This window comes from Lycium barbarum, chromosome 4, assembly GCF_019175385.1.
Source record: "Lycium barbarum isolate Lr01 chromosome 4, ASM1917538v2, whole genome shotgun sequence".
In the NCBI taxonomy this organism is placed as follows: domain Eukaryota; kingdom Viridiplantae; phylum Streptophyta; class Magnoliopsida; order Solanales; family Solanaceae; genus Lycium; species Lycium barbarum.
Genome location: NC_083340.1, coordinates 144,412,458 through 144,430,338, shown reverse-complemented (window position 1 = coordinate 144,430,338; position 17,881 = coordinate 144,412,458). Strand labels below are relative to the sequence as shown.

Sequence of the window (17,881 nt, the reverse complement as noted above, 5' to 3'; positions counted from 1 at the left end):
ATAAAAGCCATGTGATTCGCTCGATCACATGCAACAAGGCACCGTGTTACGCTCAGACCATGGTTCGGGGTGTGACAACTTATATGTTTCTACCCCAAGTAAAATTCCCCCAAAAAATTGCATTTACCAAATGCACTTGTAAATTGCATTTAGCGAGACTGCAAGAGTGACTTACCCCTATGAATTGTGGTGGAGTGACAAGTACTCTTCTACATCCTTAACCAGAAATTTCGGATTCGAGTCTCCATGGTATGGAGTCACCTTAGTTAGGAAGCACTTTTCCATAATGTGGGACTTACTGGTGGGAATTCAGATATAGTCAGACTCCAATACGGGTACCAAACACAAAAAAAGACTTATAATCACATTTTAGTGCGACTTATAAAGCACATACATAAATCGGAAAATAACAATCCGTAATAATGACTTATAAATTAAGTTGCATTCACTATAACTGCTAAGAAAAAGGAATCAATCACGAACAAATTCTGTAGTTAAACAATAAAATCGATAGCTAACACTAATTATCAACGGATTAGCAGATTATCACACAAATTTGTTGACTACGAGCAAATTAGCGATGGATAGTAGCTAATTTTAGTCTTTTATTTTGTTTGTAGATGTGATTCGTGCCTTATATAATTATCTGAAAAGGGTAAAAATTGTCCAAACCCAAACTATTAATGAAGGGCAAATTTGAGGAATTTCGTACACTTAAAAGGACATTTTTGACCATTACTCCTTTAACCTTACAAAATCCAAAACCTTATAGTTACTGCCACTTCTCAAATTTGCGCCGACACACCCTTCTTTAACTTCTCTTAATCTGTGTGAAGCACAATTCGTAACTCTAATTACCCGTTTAATGTCTCTTTCAAACGAATAACTATCCCATGTTGAGTTAATCTTCAACTTCATCAAGCAAAATGTCTACAAAAATCGAATCTCGTGCTATGCCCACCATCTTATTGAGAAAATATTTGACTCGTTTATTTGACCTAAAGTTGACTCAGTCAAACATCAAAGATTCAAAGGTATGCTCTTCACACTTACATAATAAGTGATATTTTTAGCTTAAAAGTGCTCACTCATGAAATATTAGGAGTGTTTTTATTAACTTATCTCTAATTAAATATTTTAAAAAAAAATTATTTACTTGTAAATAAGAGAAATATTGGAAGAATAATATTAATTTCTTTTTGAAATCATACTGCACCACCACTTATGTTGAAACAAAATAAAAAGTCAAACACTATTTATTTAGAACCAGAGGAATTAGTGTCCTAATAATATACTCCCTCCCTCCTTATTTTATATGACATCGTGCTTGTGTGGTTGTAAATTGATAGAGTTAACTATAGAAAGTTTGACATTATTTTTAGAACAGACTAAATTGAAACAAAGGGACTAATTAGGCACCCATATAACACCTATTTGTCTATTCATAATCAGTCCTACCATAATCGACACCTTCCAACCTTTTTTGTTTTTTCTCCCTTTTATATTTATTTTGGGGGGAAAGGAAAAAGTAGGAGATAAGAAAGAAAATTGAAAGAGGAAAAAATATAATTAAAAAAGATTGTGAACTTCTTTTTCATCCCCGCTTTGATGTGTGAGTAAAGTAGAGACAAAAAAAATTGGGAGAAAGTTGAACATTTTAACTAACACGTTTCCAAAGAGTCTAACCAAGTCAAAAAGAGTGTAGAAAAAATATTTGTTATTGCTGAATTATTGTTTGTCATAATCAAGACTTTAGAAGTACATACTTATATTTTAGTTCACTTGCAACAACTAATTTTATTCTTATTTTTCCAACCATTTGCATTGGACGGCCATGATCTATGTTGCTTGGAATCTTCACTTTCAGTATCACACCCGTGTCGACACGATATGGGTGTGGGTGTGGGATTCGTACTCAATCTAGTCAACCAATTTTGAGTACTTTGATCAAAATCGAGGGAGAAATTTCGGACAGATTCAATGATTTATGTAATCAAAACAAAAGCTATGATGAAATTGAAGAAAATGGAACAATTTGTATATGTCACTCCTTTTCCTTTTATCTCTTTTCGGTATTCTTGATCAATATTTTCTCCTCAAGTTTTCCACATAATATCTCATAATTTAGGTTTTATAACTCTATTTTTAGAATTTTATATTATTTTTTGTCGAATCCCGGCACCCGTATCCGTATTGGGATTCTTACCCGCGAATCTTAAAATTTAGATCATGACGAATCCGACCTCTAGATCCGTACCCGTATCCGACCCCACACCCTAGTCCGAGCAACATAGGCCATGATGAAGTCTTTTTTCTAATCAATTTATTAATTTACGCCTTGCATTTTGAAAAGAATTTGCTCTCTTTGTGATTTTCACTATTTAAACCAGCAGAGAGCGCTTGGCCAGGTTCATAGAGAATTTGACCTTCTAACTGATTTCTTTCAATCTTCAGTTAGCATAAGAGAAAGCCATTCTCGTTAACTCCATAGTCATCTCTCTCAATACTACTGTACAGTAATGGATAGTGAGATGATGAAGGCGGTTCCAGGCACTGACTTTGAAACCTTTCTCTCCGATCTAATGGAGGAACGATCGGAGGATGAGTCCATGTTGGACATGATGAAGCAGAATGATCTCGACGCCCTTGCTCTTAAAAGTGTTAGCTTTCTCAGCTCTTCCCATGACGACATGCATTCTCTTGAGAAGTGGGCTTACCTCCTTTCCAGGTTGCTTAAGGTTGATGATGACTTATGCACTTGGCGCAATCTAAGCACCTCCACTCAATCTGCCATCAAATCTTTTCTTCTTAATCCTATCAACAATTTTGAAGAATCACAATTCATCAGCAAAGTGCACCGTTATACCATTTACAGGCTGGCTGCTTCACTTCTCCCAGACAACAGCTGGCCTGAACTTTTGCCATTCTTGCCTTCTGCAAAGACTTTGCATTCACTATTCCGTAATACACTGAATGATGATACCGTTGATCTAAATGTGAGGATCGTAGCCATGAAGGCTGTGATCAGATTCATTCAGCGTATGTCAAGTTCAAATGAAAAGGAGCGCTTTGAGGATTTGTTGCCAGGGATGATGAAGACGTTGACTGATGCATATCTGAGCAAAGGCGAGGAGGATCAGGTTGCAGACGAGCAACCCCTGGCACTTTTTATAGAGTTGGCCAAGAATGAGCCTAGGTTCTTCAGAAGGCAGCTAGTGGATGTTGTAGCCACCATGTTCGATATAGCAGAGGACAAGGGTTTGAAAGAGGAGACAACGAACTTGGCAGTTGAGTTCTTGATGACTTTGGTTGAGGCGAAGAATAGGGCCCCAGGCATGATTAAGAGGGTGCCCTTGTTTATTAGCAGATGTTTCGCTATGTTATTGAAGTTATTACTATATATTAAGGATGACCCTGCTTGGCATAGTGCTCTTGACGCGTCTGATGATACAGGAGCAACAAGTTACTACTCTAAGGGTAAGAAGTGTTTAGACCGGTTTTCTCTTGCATTAGGAGGTAAGTCTATTGCTCATGTTGCCATAGAGCAACTGTCTGCTTACTCGGCTGCGCCAGAATGGGAGAAGCGCCATGCAGCTCTCATTGCACTTGGTCAGATTGCTGAAGGTTGCTCAAAGGTACAACAATTGTCTTACTAGCGGATTAATTTGGGCTATGGTTTGGTTAAAACGCATATTATTTCAACTCGTAGCATTTAAGAGGCGCATTTGCTAGCAAACTGCTTAAATGACACTGTGTTCATTGCTTCAGGTGATTATTACCTTGAATTAATGGCTTCTTTCCTCTTATAGGTGATGATTAAGAACTTGGACCAGGTGATGGCTATGGTTCTCAATTGTTTCCAAGATCCTCATCCTCGAGTTAAATGTGCAGCTTGCTATGCAGTTTGCCGGTTGTTGGTTGACTTCTCCCCACATTTGCAAGAAAAATACCATAACCAAGTACTTCTTGCATTAGCTGCAGCAATGGATGATTTTCATCCACGAGTGCAGGTTTGTTCTATGTGATATCTACCGTCTATGGATGCTGCATGTTTCCCAAAAAAACAATTGCAAGCTAAAACAAGATCAGATTATCATTGATACATGAAACAACCAGCAACAGTTTTTATTTTAAATGTGCCTTTACAAGGGGTTTGTTATACGATACAATTGAATATCTTTAATGGAATACCAGTTTATTCTTTTTTATTATTATTTTAAAATTGTTCTTTTATCGACAAAGAGAATAATAATCGATTAGTTTTCTCTGTATATTCTAGTATATCTGATTCCTAAGATTTTTGGGCTTAACACAAAACCACATTAACCTAAGCATTGCTACCTGGGGAGTTAGCTCTCTATCTTGTCACTCAACTTATTGCATTATGCTTCATATTGATGTGATCTTTGAGATACTCCGGTAAGCCTTGTGGCTTCATTTGCTTAGTCATAACGCTTGGTGCCAATTGGTTCTCAACACTCAGTTTTGCTTTTCTGCAACATGAGGCCATTAAGGGTGTGTTCTGTAACATCCCTTCTAGAATTATGTGCAATTATGTTATAATTCTATTTACTTATTGGCTTCAGCAGTGTGCTTTTGGAAGAATTTATTTAATGACTTTGTTTTGGTTGCAATAAGAGCTCTCTTGCTGACTTACTAGAACGTAGAACGATTATAACATATGAGATTATAGAGGAACTACTTATTACTAAACGTCAGGGAGGTATCTAAACTGTACCCTTAAAGTTTGGAAAAAAATTCATAAGCCTACTTCTCCATTCAGTTGCTGATGCCAACTAATTTCTTCTTTTACTCTTTGGCATTTTCATAGGCACATGCCGCAGCAGCTCTCTGCCACTTCCGAGTGCCCGGCAAGCCAGAAACTTTGATACATCGTCTAGATGGATTAGTTAACAAACTGCTTGTACATCTAAAGGTGTGCAAATATAGAGGCCACCAAATTAAAGAGGTATTTCACTACTGACAAGTGTGCAAGAGACTAATTTTTTTTTTGTTTTTTTTTTGTTTTTTTTTTGCTTTTTTGTTTGTTGAAATGCAGAATGGTAAACAAATTGTCCAACAAGAAGCATTAAAAGCATTGGCTTTTATATCTGGATCTGTTGAGGTATTAACTGGTGCATTTTCTTAAAGTCAATTATATTTGTACCTATATTATGAAATCATGAAGGCTAATATATTATACGCCAACAGGGGCACTTCCGAACCTGCTATGATGCTGTTATGCCACACTTGAAAACTCTCCTGAGAAACGCAGATTTTCAATCTAATCTCATTGTTCTTTCATGTGCAATGGAGTGCATAAGCTGTGTTGTGATGGCTGTTGGCAAAGAGAAATTTAGAGATGACGAAAAGCAGGTCTTCTAATAATAGTTATGCCCGGTGGTTCCAGTACATCTTTAGTTCTGTAAACATGGCTTGGTTTTGTTTTATTACAAAATAGGTTTCCCATACTCAAACCATATTTTGCAGCAAGATAATGACAGGGATATCTTTCCTCATACCAATTCCATTTTGGTTTCCTTCCTTTTCGCTTCTCTTGCCATTTTCTTTCACTGGTGTGAGCTTACTTTTCATTTATCTGCCCCTTTTTTTCGTTGTTGTTCTCATTAAAGGTTATGGAAATGCTTATGTCATTACAAGCGAAGGTGGATGATCCTACTACTACCAAATACCTGCTACATGTATGTGTTAATCACTTGATTTTAAGATCATAATTGCTTTCTATATGGGCCTCTCTTTATTTTCTTTATTTCATCTCAGGCATGTTGTAGAATTTGCGAGTGCATGGGAAAGGATTTTCTTCCCTATATGAATGTAGTCATGCCCTTCTTACTTCAATGTGCTCAACTTAATACCATCTCTATGGAGCAGTACAATGAAAACTATAAAGTAGATGCTAATAGGTAAGCTTTTATCATTGTGGTTTGACTTTTTCAGTAATTTGTGAAGTTTATTTGAATTTCTTCTTCTTTTATTCAGTTATATAGTTGACCTACATTGGGTATAAAAGGCATCCAAAGTCTTTTATAAATATTGTAATTTAAGGTTTTCATTTGGATGCTCAAATTCTTCCAAATACTATCAGAGCCAACTTTTGACTAGTCCATTTTCACGAATGTCTATCTGTGTTAAAGTCCAAGGTTGAAATCCAAAATCGGGTTACACATGCTATAGGTGTTGAGCTATGATAAGAAAATGGACCTTCGGCCTAACTTAACTCTAAAAGCTAGTTCAAAAGGTGAGGATTGCAGATAAAGTGAAAGAAATTAACTTAAACACAAGAAAAAATAACAAAATATGTGGCAGAATGTAGCTAAAAACATGTACTTCGAACCACTGGTCAAATACAACGATAGAAAAATGAAATACGCAAGATTAAGTTGGATGTCTGAAACAAATGCTGCAGAAATTTTCAAAATGGCACTAAATGAGATATAATTTGTACTAGTACTGTTTTATTAGCTTAATTTATAAATATTTATTAGTTCTAAATGAATATATAATTATATATCATAAGTCTTTAATATTCTCTAATCTATTAAACTTAGGATTTTAGTCCTTTGATTAGCTTATATATAGATTAAAAAATTGTTATTATCTATAAAATAATATAATAATATTGATTATATATGTAATAAAATATTTTGGTATTTGTTTATTATACCGAATACTCTATAGGATACCCAACTTTTTAAAAATGCAATACCAACTACTGTTTTACTGAAATTGTGGTACCAAGAATTTCAGTTTTGGTACTGTAATTTGATATATATATTCGTCTCCAACAGAAACACAAGCGCACGCGGTCAACAAGTAATATAAAAAGATGTAGAGTATTGTTCATAACGAGGAATTAATTGTTACATTTGAAAATAGATTAGCAAAAGCCTATGTGTCACTATTTTTCATTTAATCTTCTCTTTGAATATACTCTGTTTTGTTTTCTCATTCATTAAATATAATCAAATTCTTCTACAGATGTGCAGTCACCACATCTTTAGGAGCACTTGTTTCTGCCTTACTCAAAAACTCTGTATTTGTTTCTTAAGATGTGTAGTTAATTAAATAATTACTTCTATTGGATATGATTGATTTCTAGTACAATAAATCTTACTTAAGCTTCAAATCTTGCAGTAAAGAGACACTAGAGATGAAAGCTAAAGCCTGTAGATTGCTATGTTGGTATGCTGAAACATTGAAGGAAAACTTTTACCCATGGATTTCCCAGGTTGGCGTGAATGATCACCTGCGTGTTTTCTTTTTCTATGTGCTTTCGAGAGAAGTCAAATTAAACAAGCGATACCAAAGGCTTAATGTATGAAACTTAATGTATGAAACAGGCTGTTTCAATCCTTGTTCCGCTTCAGAAATTCTATACCCACAGACTTGTCAGGGAATCTGCTGTTGAAGGTGAGAATTGTCATGATTTCATGTATTCTTTTCCAGTTGTTGATGCAATTTAATATTTTTTGCTGTTTAAGGCCTACACTTCCTGTTGTGTTCTGCTAAACTGGCTGTTGAGAAAGGGGTTGCTCAAGAGGAAAGTGAGTCGTATTTCACGAAGTTGTCAAACCATATAATACTGGCTTTGGTTGAAGCTTTGCATAAGGTTGTTCATAACATCAATACCTCTGTTGTTTATTTTTATTCCTTTTTTGGTCGGGAGAACGCTTATGTTCGGTGCATTTGGATAATGAGAAAGTGATAATTGATATGTTATCTCATGCAGGAGTTTGAGACAGAAATGTGTGTAGTCATGTTGAGAGAATTGAATGGTTGTCTGCAGGTTGGTTTATGTTTAAGATGGTTTCTTTAATCTTGTTGATCCAAGTTTGCAGGTTGAACTTTTTATATATGATCAACATTTTGGCCTTTACATTCCCACAGAGTAAATAATTCCTACTTTTAAGGTCACTCTAAATCTATGACCCTATTTCTTTTCCTTCACTAGAGATCTAAACACAACATTCGTCCAAACTCATATCAGTTATATTCTGCTAGTAGCAGAATAAAGCTAAGTACAGCTCTTATACAGAGGAGAAGCGTACAAAGAGCAATCACTTGCATTGCCTAATTTATACCTACAAACTAAAACATGGTTAAACCAATAAAATGCTTAAAATTTGCGTGTGGAATTAAATTTACTATAGATAGCACAGTAACCAAAGTTTTCTTGACATGACTAGGCAAGACTGGCGAGTCTGACAAACAGCTTATTAACTTTGTATTAGCTTGGCTCCATAGACAAAAACTTCCTTTCAGCAAATCCATTTTAAGATAAGTTACGGCTATTATTAATAATGTTTCATTAATAGTGTCAAAACAAGGAACAACAAAAGCGGCAGCAAGTAAGTTAGAATGACAAAGAAATATTTCTGTTATTATGATCCTTTTGTGTCTTCTTTCAGATTTGTGAATCACTTCTCACTGAAGGACAGGCTCGTAGCATCGTGGATGAGATAAAGCATGTCATTACAGACAGTTCAAGTAGAAAACAAGAACTCAAAGAGAGAGAGAAAATGGAAGATTTCGATGCTGAGGAAGCTGAATTGTTGACAGGAGAAAGCGAGCAAGAAGAAAAAGTTTTCGAGAATGTATGTTCTATATAAGAATGCAGAAGCACACCATATTGTCTTTCTACAAGCATTTCACTTTGAATCTGCTCTTATTAGCCAATCATTCTATCCTTTTTATTAGGCCCGCTATATATTGCGCACATTGATCAGAACTTTCAAGTCTTCTTTCTTGCCTTTCCTTGATGTGTTGTCATCATATTTATTACCTATGTGGGTAAGTTATAACCGATATAATCTTCACCTTCTAGTTTGTTTTTCATTATATTAATTTTTTCTTGCTTTTATGAAGGCCAAGGAGAAAACAACTACTGAGAGAAGCTCATCTATTTGTATCTTTGATAATCTTATGGAGGAGTGCCCTGAAGCAGCTCTAAAGTAGGTCTATATAGTTGTATGGGTTTTCCTAAATGGGTTCCCAAATTTGATTGTTATTTCCTGTAAATAGGTACTATGATTCAGGTCTTCCTTTAATTTTGGATGCGAGCAATGACGAAGACCCGGATGTTAGACAGGTTTGTACATCTTAGTGGTAATAGCTTTAAGTCAAGTTGCATTCACTATTTGTGCTTATGCTGATGTCGTGTTCAGGCTGCTCTTTATGGACTTGGGCTTTGGGCCGAACATGGTCGTTCTTCTTTCAAACCTTTTGTTGGAGGTATGATATTGTTGAATGTGATATTGAGACTCTTTTCATCATGGAGAAGGGGACAAGAAGTGATATGTTTTTGGTATTTACTTAACCTTGTGAACTGAACCAGCGGCTCTGTCAAGGATCAATGTAGTGATAATGCACTTACGTGCTCGTGAACATGAGAATGAAAGAGCATATGATAATGCTGTTTCTGCACTTGGTAAGATATGTCAGTTCCATTGGGAAAGTTTCGACTCAGCCGAGGTATGTTCTTCTATTTGTTTATGAATTCTTATACCTTCAATTCATAAATATGCTTTGAGTTGGCATTCCAAAATTGCAGCCAAAATTTTGGGTACTTCCCTGCATGCGTTAAATAATTTGAGAAATGTTTGGATCACATTATTTTTTTGCAGTACTAATGTACAGAGATTTTAAAATCTAAAGTCAGTAAGTCACTGGACATCCACAAAAACAGTTGCCAAAAAGACTAACGTACGAATATAGTCGTCTGATGCTTGTTTAATCATGCATATAGAGATCTACAATAGTTTCCTATAATTCCTTTGTTGTTTATTTATTTGCTTTATCCTGAGTCAAAAGATGTTTTAGTTAAGCTAGTGAGGACTTTTCTATAAGTGACTTAATTTGATTAATTATATTATAGTCTATTCTGCTTATAGTTTCCTCATAATTCTTATTCCAAGTCATTTGGTAGGCTATTCCAGCTTGGTTGAATTGCCTGCCTATAAAAGCGGACTTGGAAGAAGCAAAAGATGTTCATAAACAGTTGTGTTCAATGATCGAAAGGTACTGGATTGGTTTGCTCTCATCTTTATCCTCATTTGCTTTGAATTGGTTTTGTTACCCTGGCATTGGTCATTATGGATGGTTACAGGGTAACAATGAGATCCCGTTCTTAATAATTGCATTAGTGCTATTATATTTGCTTATTGATTTAAGTCGTCGTAAAACCATAAAAGAGAACATTGCAAACGAAAACATATGATTAGAAATGTTTTCTATTGATAAAATCGTAGTTGTTCTTAATGGAAGAATGTATGTGTGCTACATGAATTTTGTAATTTCAGATATTTGGGAGAACTAAACAAAACACATCTTCCAAACAAAATGTATGAAGCAATATATTAATATTGCTGTAACTACTTTACAAGTTAATGATAGCGCAGCTAAAACAGCTTTGATAAATTTGGTACGGCAAAATTCCATTAGATGGTGAGACCATTTAATGCAGATGAATTATTGACTTCTCTGATGTGGCGCTAGCGGGGATATGACTTGACACAAATCATCTTGTTGCTGGTTTTCAATTAGCAACTTAAATGTTAACGTGAAGTTTTGCAAACTCTAATATGTGTTTGTTACTGGTTTATCTAGGTCTCATATATTCATGCATATTTAGTCTTTACTGTTTACCAGATTTCTCACTCGCAGGTCATACAGAGAACTTTTGGGTCCCAACTATCAATACCTTCCAAAAGTTGTTTCAGTTTTCATAGAGGTTAGTTTGAAATTAGAACCTGTATATGCTAGCTAGATTAATATATAAAAATTTCTCGCATTGATTCTTATATTTATATTAAGAAAAACATAGAAATCTATACCTCCTGAGGCAGGGGTAAGGTCTGTGTACAATCTATCCTCCCCAGATCTCACTTGTGGGATTACACTGGGTATGTTGTTGTAAAAACATAGAAATCTCAAGGATTTACAGAAAAGTGTTTTTGCATTTTTTACTTTTGCTATCTGTATTTTTCTTCTTATAAATCATTTGACAATCAGGCATGCTATCTCAACAAACAAAGTTAAAAAATGCAACCACGTAGAAATACTTTACAAATATCTTGAATCGAAAAATGTTAATTCGGTGATTAACTGAACCTTGCCTTTTTATCTCAAATTCCATTTAGATAGCTTATTGATCTACCAACATGATTGTCTCATAATATATGTGGCCTTTTTATCAAAGTAATCTTTATATATCTGGAGCTATCCAGTAACTGAGAGTTGCTTCTTTTGTAGGTTCTATGTGCTGGAGAGGTTCTTGCCACAGAAGACACTGCAAAACGTATGACTAATCTTTTGAGGCATTTTCAGCACACACTTCCACCAGCCACGTGGGAGTCGGCACAGTCCTTGTTATTGCCTCAACAGGAGATGAAGTTGGAATCCATTGTATCACCTGAGGATTAACATTTCAATCGATGCAATGAAGTTACTAATATTGTGAACTTGTGGGAGTCAAACATTTTGATGCGAAATTGCTGAAGGTGGAAAAAGGACAAGAAGATCAGTAATACATTTAGCAGTGTACAGCCACATTTATCGTGTTAGAGTTTGTATTTTGAATGTGGCAAATACATTTAGCAGTGTAGTCATTCTTGACTTACTAATATGAAGCTGATGAAATGTAGCATTCAGCAAAAATCAATTCCTGGTCGGATACTTTACTGTTGTACTTCAGAAATTGTAGAAGAAGTCTACATCCGAAATTTCAAGTCATTTAGGCTTAATTTGAAGATTCTTAACATCGCTGGGTTGAAGAACTTGAAATTGGGTCTTGAGATTTGGTAGTTGTTTGGTTCCAGTTTGTATTGGGCTTTGTTCTCTGACTTGAGAAAAAGTTAAATCTGAGTTTGGGACCATTTTGACTGGATTTGAAGAAGTTCAAAATTTGAATGTTCATAATGTTCTTAGTGTCCTTCATATCTTGTTGAAGAAGAAGATAGAAAAGGTACAAGTTTGATCCAAGTTTGGGACAGGTGTTTTTATGTCCAAAATGGGTAAATACTAAGTGAAGTGGGTCCAAGGAAATCACAAAATCAGATTTTCAGCTCAAATTTCCTCGAAAAAAGAATCAAAAAATTGCAGCAGCTGAAGCCACCTACAGTTGACATACGGACCGTACTCTAAGTAGGGGGTTCACCACTTCCCTCACTGGATAAGACTTACGGTACACAGGCGGGCTTACATTCCATATACGGTCCGTAAAAGAAGACTTTCACCGTATCAGGTACCGTAAATTCAACTTGCAGTCAAATGGCTTTTTATCAAATTTTCTCACTTGTAGGTTTGACAGAGAACTTTTAGGTCCCAACTATCAATGCCTTACAAAAGTATTTCAGTTTTTGCAGAGGTCAGTGTGAAATCAAAACTATTAGATGCTAGATTGAGTTGTTCATTTGTGATGGATATGAAGATTTTGCCACTGTGATTCTTTTACTTATTCTTGTAAGGAAAGTATGATGAGGATATGAAATGAGCTTAAATGAAGAAGTGGGATTCATATAGCCGATCCCAACTTGTTTGGGACTGAGCAATAGTCGTTGTAATGAAAGCATTAAAATCTCATGAAATTCTATAAATTGCGTTGTTTGTATTTCTTGTTTGTGTCAATGTGTTTGAAGTATAGATTTGACTGTCAGGTCTCTATAGCTGACAAATATCTAATCATAAACAACACTACCACCAGACACTGTGGAATCAGCATGGTCGTATCTTTTATCTCAGCTGGAGATGGAACTGAAATCCATTCTATCACTTGAAGAAGTTGCTAACTTTTAACCAATTCAATGAAACTACTACTACTGTAATTATTGTTGGATCAAACATTTTGACGGTTGATATTCCTCCAATGTAATTTCCCAATAATTCTCTTTCCAGCTTGGTTGAACTGCCTGCCAACAAAAGCTGACTTGATTGAAGCCAAAAAAATGTTACAGGGGGTAGCAATGAATTCAATATATGTACTGGCCATTGCAAATATGATGAACTGTAGAAAACCATTAGTTCTTAATGTGGACAACTCTTTTATGCCGCACGAATAGCTTGAAGTTAGACTAGCTTCTCGCAATTCTTGAAGTTTAGTTAGTGTGTTCAAAATGAGTCAGACATTAAGGATTTTTTAGCCTTCCCCTCCTATCAATTTCTTGTTGGTACATAAATGTTCATGTAGATGAAAAAAGTTAATCCATGCTCAATTTTCTCATGTAAATATATGTGTTGCAACGTAGTGAAAATCTGCAAGCTAAAGGTGGAACCTTCCCTTTGTTCTCTGTGTAAAGCGTGAATGATACGACTACTCCAGCTGATCTTTGCTTCAAAACAGAAATAGGAGCACGGAAAATTATGGTGTGTGAGACAACCTATTAGACAGATGTATAATGTTTCAGGAGTTTTTGGGAGAATGACCCTTATAGAATTTTTTTTAAGTCATTTTGTTCTTTACATTGTTGATTATTATGCACGTATTACAGATTAAATGGTTGTTCTCTTGTTGTTTTTTTTCTTATCTTTTGACACCAGGATTTGGTTATCTGTTCTGTATTGCAATAATCCAATATTCTTCCAGATATTGTTCTTAAATCTCATATTAGTGGACCTATGAATAGATGGTTCTACTACAACTGCTCTGAATTGTTTATGTTATCCAATTTCTGAATTTTCTATGATTCATAGTGGAAGCTCTCTGTCACGACCCAACCCCGTAGGCCGTGACTGGCGCCCTACTTGGGCACCCTGACATACCTATCCATATCTGATCACATCCAAATAGCATATACGGCCATAAACACTATATGCCGTCTCAAATTATGTCAAATTGTATCGGACACATTTCAGTGCAAACATATACATATACTTATATCGAAAAGCCGGCAAGGCCGACAAGGCGGTGTTTCAAATTTATAAGATTTTCAGAAAAAAATTTCGGCAGAGTTTCCTTTGTTTTTCGGACTATCCAAAATAACCCTGTACACAGCAAATACCACAAAGGCCACACAGGGCCAACAGAACAACATATACATGTACGAGCCGACAAGGCTGTCATAACGAAAGAGATCATATGGACACAACCGTACAGAGGTAGGCACACGCACCCACAAATAAGTCGACAGACCTCTAAACAGACCAAACGAATCATATGGCGGGACAGGGCCCCGCCGTACCCGTGAACGAATATATATACAAACATAGCGAACAAAAGTGTATACCAAAAGATGTGCTCTGAAGGGAGGAGAGCACTCCAATAGCAAAAGGGGTATCCTACACTGGGGGATCACCAAACTGTGCGTCTGTACCTGCGGGCATGAAACGCAGCCCCCGAAGAAAGGGGGTCAGTACGAAATATGTACTGAGTATGCAAAGCAGAATGTACCGAAAGCAAATCTGAGACATAACGCAATAGGAGTATCAAACATAAGTACAAACCCAATCTTATCAAATTATTTAGTTTCAAATATGTAAGTCATGCATAGGGTATAGAAGAATATGGTCGCCCGCCTGTCGATGGCGCCATAACACAGCATAACACCAGAAAGATTTCAAATCTCCGTATCCCTGTCACATATCACATCACAACATAACGCCATACACAGCATAACACCAAATATAGATGGAACCCGACCCTCTTTTGCGAGTAGCTCGGTGAACCATAATCACAGCATAACTCCGGAGTATATCAAAATGCGCACGATAACAGAACCGGCCCGGGACTCGGCGATAGGAATAACATAATGCACAAATAGAGTCGTGTGTAGTCATATGCATAATTTTTTTTTTTTTTTTTTTTTTTTTTTTTTTGTGTTTTTCATAACTTCAAACATAAACAAAATGGTCATATTTGAAAATCGAAATAATAGTTATACTAATCCTTCCAAAAGTTCCCGAATTACATAAAGGGAAGTCGCGGGACCCACGGACGGGAATTTACCCAAGTCGGGCCCGCTTATGGAAACATACTCATTATACATAATGCAAACTTTTATAAAAATGTTGGAGCAATCCGAGCATTTATACGAAAGATATGACATTCAAGATTTACGAATTCTTTAAAGTGAAACCCTTTTGGTGCAAAGTTCGGAGAACAATTATTTCGAATACATAAAGACCCATATTCCATCAAATCATGCCTAAGAATGCCAAAGAACACATACGGATCATAACATGCTCGGATGTCGGATTTGAAATTTCCTTAAGGCTCTAATTTAGCCTATGAAAAACTAAGACATGCCAAAAAGAAAGGAAGTTGCCTTGCATACCTCGAACGCACTTCCAAGCTAGCCAATCTAAAGCTACTCCAAATCTACGCCTCGGGCTCCCCAAGGTCTACAATATGCCAACGAATACCAAACATTAGTTAAGGCACTTAAGCCATTCTTTCCAACTAATCATTAAATTCTACAGAAAATTCGGCAGCACTTCCCCTGTAAATAGACCATCCCGAGAATTATCTCGCTCAAAATCAACAACAACAACCACAATAACCAACCTAGTAACATTGATAACCAATTCGAAAGGCAAAATAATAATAGTAACTCTCTTTTACATCATTCAACAACTTTCATAAATTCAACTCGACGACTTACCTTCAAGCCAACATCGATGCTTATATATTTAAATACTAACCCGAATCCATACCAACAATACTTAAAGACATTCTAAGCAATTCATACAACATTTCCAACAATCCAAAAATTTTCCACATTAGCCGAGAACAGCTCCTAACCCGAGAACCTCACTTTAACCCACTCCTCATTATCAAATCATAATTTGCATCCACAATTCACATTCTAACAATGCTATTCTCATAAACATACAAATTACATTAAATATACTATAACCTCCAAATCAGGCCGCATCAATTACAACATCAATTTGAGTCATTAAGCATTCATTTCCAACATCGAATTCATAACGACGACGACTAAAACATTAAGCGACATTAATTCATTCATTGCCATATAAGGCGACCCATTTTCGGCTAGCACACCAACATACACATATGGATAATTCTCAATCATTCCTTCACCCTACAATGATCATAATATACTAACTAGGCATTAATTCATAATTTCCAACACAACACAACACAACACACACATACTTACACGGCTCAAGCACCACACACACAACTTACTTCCAACATTCCCTATTTCATGATTTTCCTCCATTTTAACATACTACAAGATGCATACAACCTTCATAACACGTAAAACATAATCAAATCTTACCTTTTCTCTTCAATTCCACAATAGGCTAGGGTTTCCAAAGATGAAAAATAATGGGTTGATCGCTCCAACGACACCTCCACGCTACTTAGAGACCTCAAAATAGGGGGTTTACATCAAGGAAATAATTTTGGAGGAACTAGAAATGGGGCTTGATTTTTCTTGGGTGTGGCCGAGAGCTTCTTGCTCTCCAACTCCTTGCTTTTTTTTTTTTTTTTTTTGTCTAAGTGTTAAGAATGAATGGAATGCACTAGTGGTCATCTTTTTAAGTAGTGCAAGACTTGGTCAAGGGTCCCTTGACCCACATTAATGTGTTGTTCCAATTACAAGTTGACACAAAAAAATTGTGTGGGGGCCTCATCCCACTCACACGATCAACCATGGAAAATGGATGACTTTTTCAACTTCCAAAATTTTTTTCCTTTTTTTTTTTTTTCACTTTTGGTCCCAAATTTTCCTAATTGTTCCATACCAACAAATTCATGAATAACTTATGTCTCAAAATAAAAAAATAAAAAATCAAAGGTCAAAAATCCCGACTTCAATTCCCGGAATGGTCTTGGCCTTAAATTATCATAGTTACTCCGGGTTGTCCCAATGTATAAAAATACGGGACATAACACTCTCCCCCTTAATTTTCATGGAAAAGCTTCTATTAGACATGTTGAGCCATAACTATCACTACTGTTTATCAGTTCCCTCACCGTGCTATTGTCCTCTATCCTTCTCATGAAGTTGCTAAATTGAAATCATTCGTGCTTTTGTTCTCAGCTTGCTTTGTCTGCTCAGCTGAGTATCAAGTCTAATCCTCATAGCTGGTGATTCAGGTCATGGTAGTAGACATATTTTAGAATTCGAATTAAACTACTCACATCTACATATTAGTAAATAAAAGTTTATGCAGCAACATCCAAGGGATTGTATTTTGAAATAGATGTCAAATTTGAGAAAAAAATAGGGAAGAGAAAATTCGGAGGGGTGGGGGTGGCGGGAGGGGGTTGGGGAATGCGTTGGCGTGTTTTTAGTAATTCGAAAAATGTTTTTCCTCAAATTTTTATGAAAAACATTTTCTCCTACTTTGAGGAAAATATTTTTCAAGATTTTAAGTGCAACCAAACAAGAGAAAGTAGGAAAACATTTTCCGTCATACCAAACAAACCCTGTAGAAAAAATAACAATTAAAAAATCATTATAAAAAAAATTGACTACTTATGGTAGTAGAAATATTTTAGAATTTGAATTAAACTACTCAATCTATACATTAGTAAATAAAATTTTCTGAAACAAATCCAACGGATTGTATTTTGAAATGGTTGGTTTTGAAATGTTTGGCAAATTTGAGAAGGAAATAGGGAAGGAAAGCCTGAGCATTGCCCTTTTGAAATGTTTGGCAAATTTGAGAAGGAAATAGGGAAGGAAAGCCTGAGCATTGCCCAGACCCATCCAATTTCATAAGCTAGGTTTTTCAAGACTTTTTTTTTTTTTTTTTGGCATCAAGGTCATATGCCTTGAAATGGGACATCAGACTTTGAATCGAAGATTTTGTTTCATTTAACTTTATGGATATCTACAAGCATGCTATCTTTCGTTTTTCCTTTGACTCTTAAGCAGTAATTTGTCCATAA

General features: G+C 35.7%; 1 protein-coding gene and 1 long non-coding RNA gene across 15 annotated transcripts; one reads left to right on the top strand and one right to left on the bottom strand.

The window, feature by feature from the left end:
* The first annotated feature begins 789 nt into the window (after window positions 1-789).
* Window positions 790-13,069, top strand: LOC132636808 (uncharacterized). Of its 14 annotated transcripts, none has more exons than XM_060353834.1 (21): window positions 790-1,034; window positions 2,455-3,635; window positions 3,810-4,010; window positions 4,832-4,936; window positions 5,060-5,125; window positions 5,212-5,376; window positions 5,634-5,702; window positions 5,782-5,924; window positions 7,156-7,249; window positions 7,362-7,431; window positions 7,503-7,630; window positions 7,751-7,807; window positions 8,430-8,615; window positions 8,719-8,811; window positions 8,887-8,972; window positions 9,043-9,109; window positions 9,186-9,252; window positions 9,356-9,492; window positions 9,947-10,038; window positions 10,669-10,750; window positions 11,272-12,631. In XM_060353834.1, the coding sequence occupies exons 2-21, from the start codon at window positions 2,520-2,522 to the stop codon at window positions 11,440-11,442; spliced, it is 3,195 nt and encodes a 1,064-aa protein (XP_060209817.1). In that variant the 5' UTR covers window positions 790-1,034; window positions 2,455-2,519; the 3' UTR covers window positions 11,443-12,631. The 14 variants fall into 14 exon arrangements, 5 of the variants coding, with proteins under 5 accessions (XP_060209817.1, XP_060209820.1, XP_060209819.1 ...); XR_009581427.1 differs by lacking the exon at window positions 790-1,034 and adding an exon at window positions 12,722-13,069 and having other exon boundaries at window positions 1,959-3,635; window positions 11,272-12,262; XR_009581425.1 differs by lacking the exon at window positions 790-1,034 and adding an exon at window positions 12,675-13,069 and having other exon boundaries at window positions 1,959-3,635; window positions 11,272-12,262.
* A 193-nt stretch (window positions 13,070-13,262) lies between these two features.
* On the bottom strand, window positions 13,263-16,753 carry LOC132636809 (uncharacterized). Its single transcript, XR_009581433.1, has 3 exons — window positions 16,260-16,753; window positions 15,288-15,354; window positions 13,263-14,327 (listed from the first exon to the last, which is right to left on the bottom strand). It is a non-coding gene; the product is annotated as an uncharacterized LOC132636809 (long non-coding RNA).
* Between the last annotated feature and the right edge of the window lie 1,128 nt (window positions 16,754-17,881).

What these genes read in the sequence shown, in the direction of transcription:
- LOC132636808 (XM_060353834.1), top strand. Translation starts at nt 2,520, where the DNA reads ATGGATAGTGAGATGATGAAGGCGGTTCCAGGCACTGACTTTGAAACC. An exon ending in TATAAAGTAGATGCTAATAG is followed by an intron (nt 5,925 to 7,155) that starts GTAAGCTTTTAT and finishes CAAATCTTGCAG; the next exon opens with TAAAGAGACACTAGAGATGA. An exon ending in TTTCAAACCTTTTGTTGGAG is followed by an intron (nt 9,253 to 9,355) that starts GTATGATATTGT and finishes GAACTGAACCAG; the next exon opens with CGGCTCTGTCAAGGATCAAT.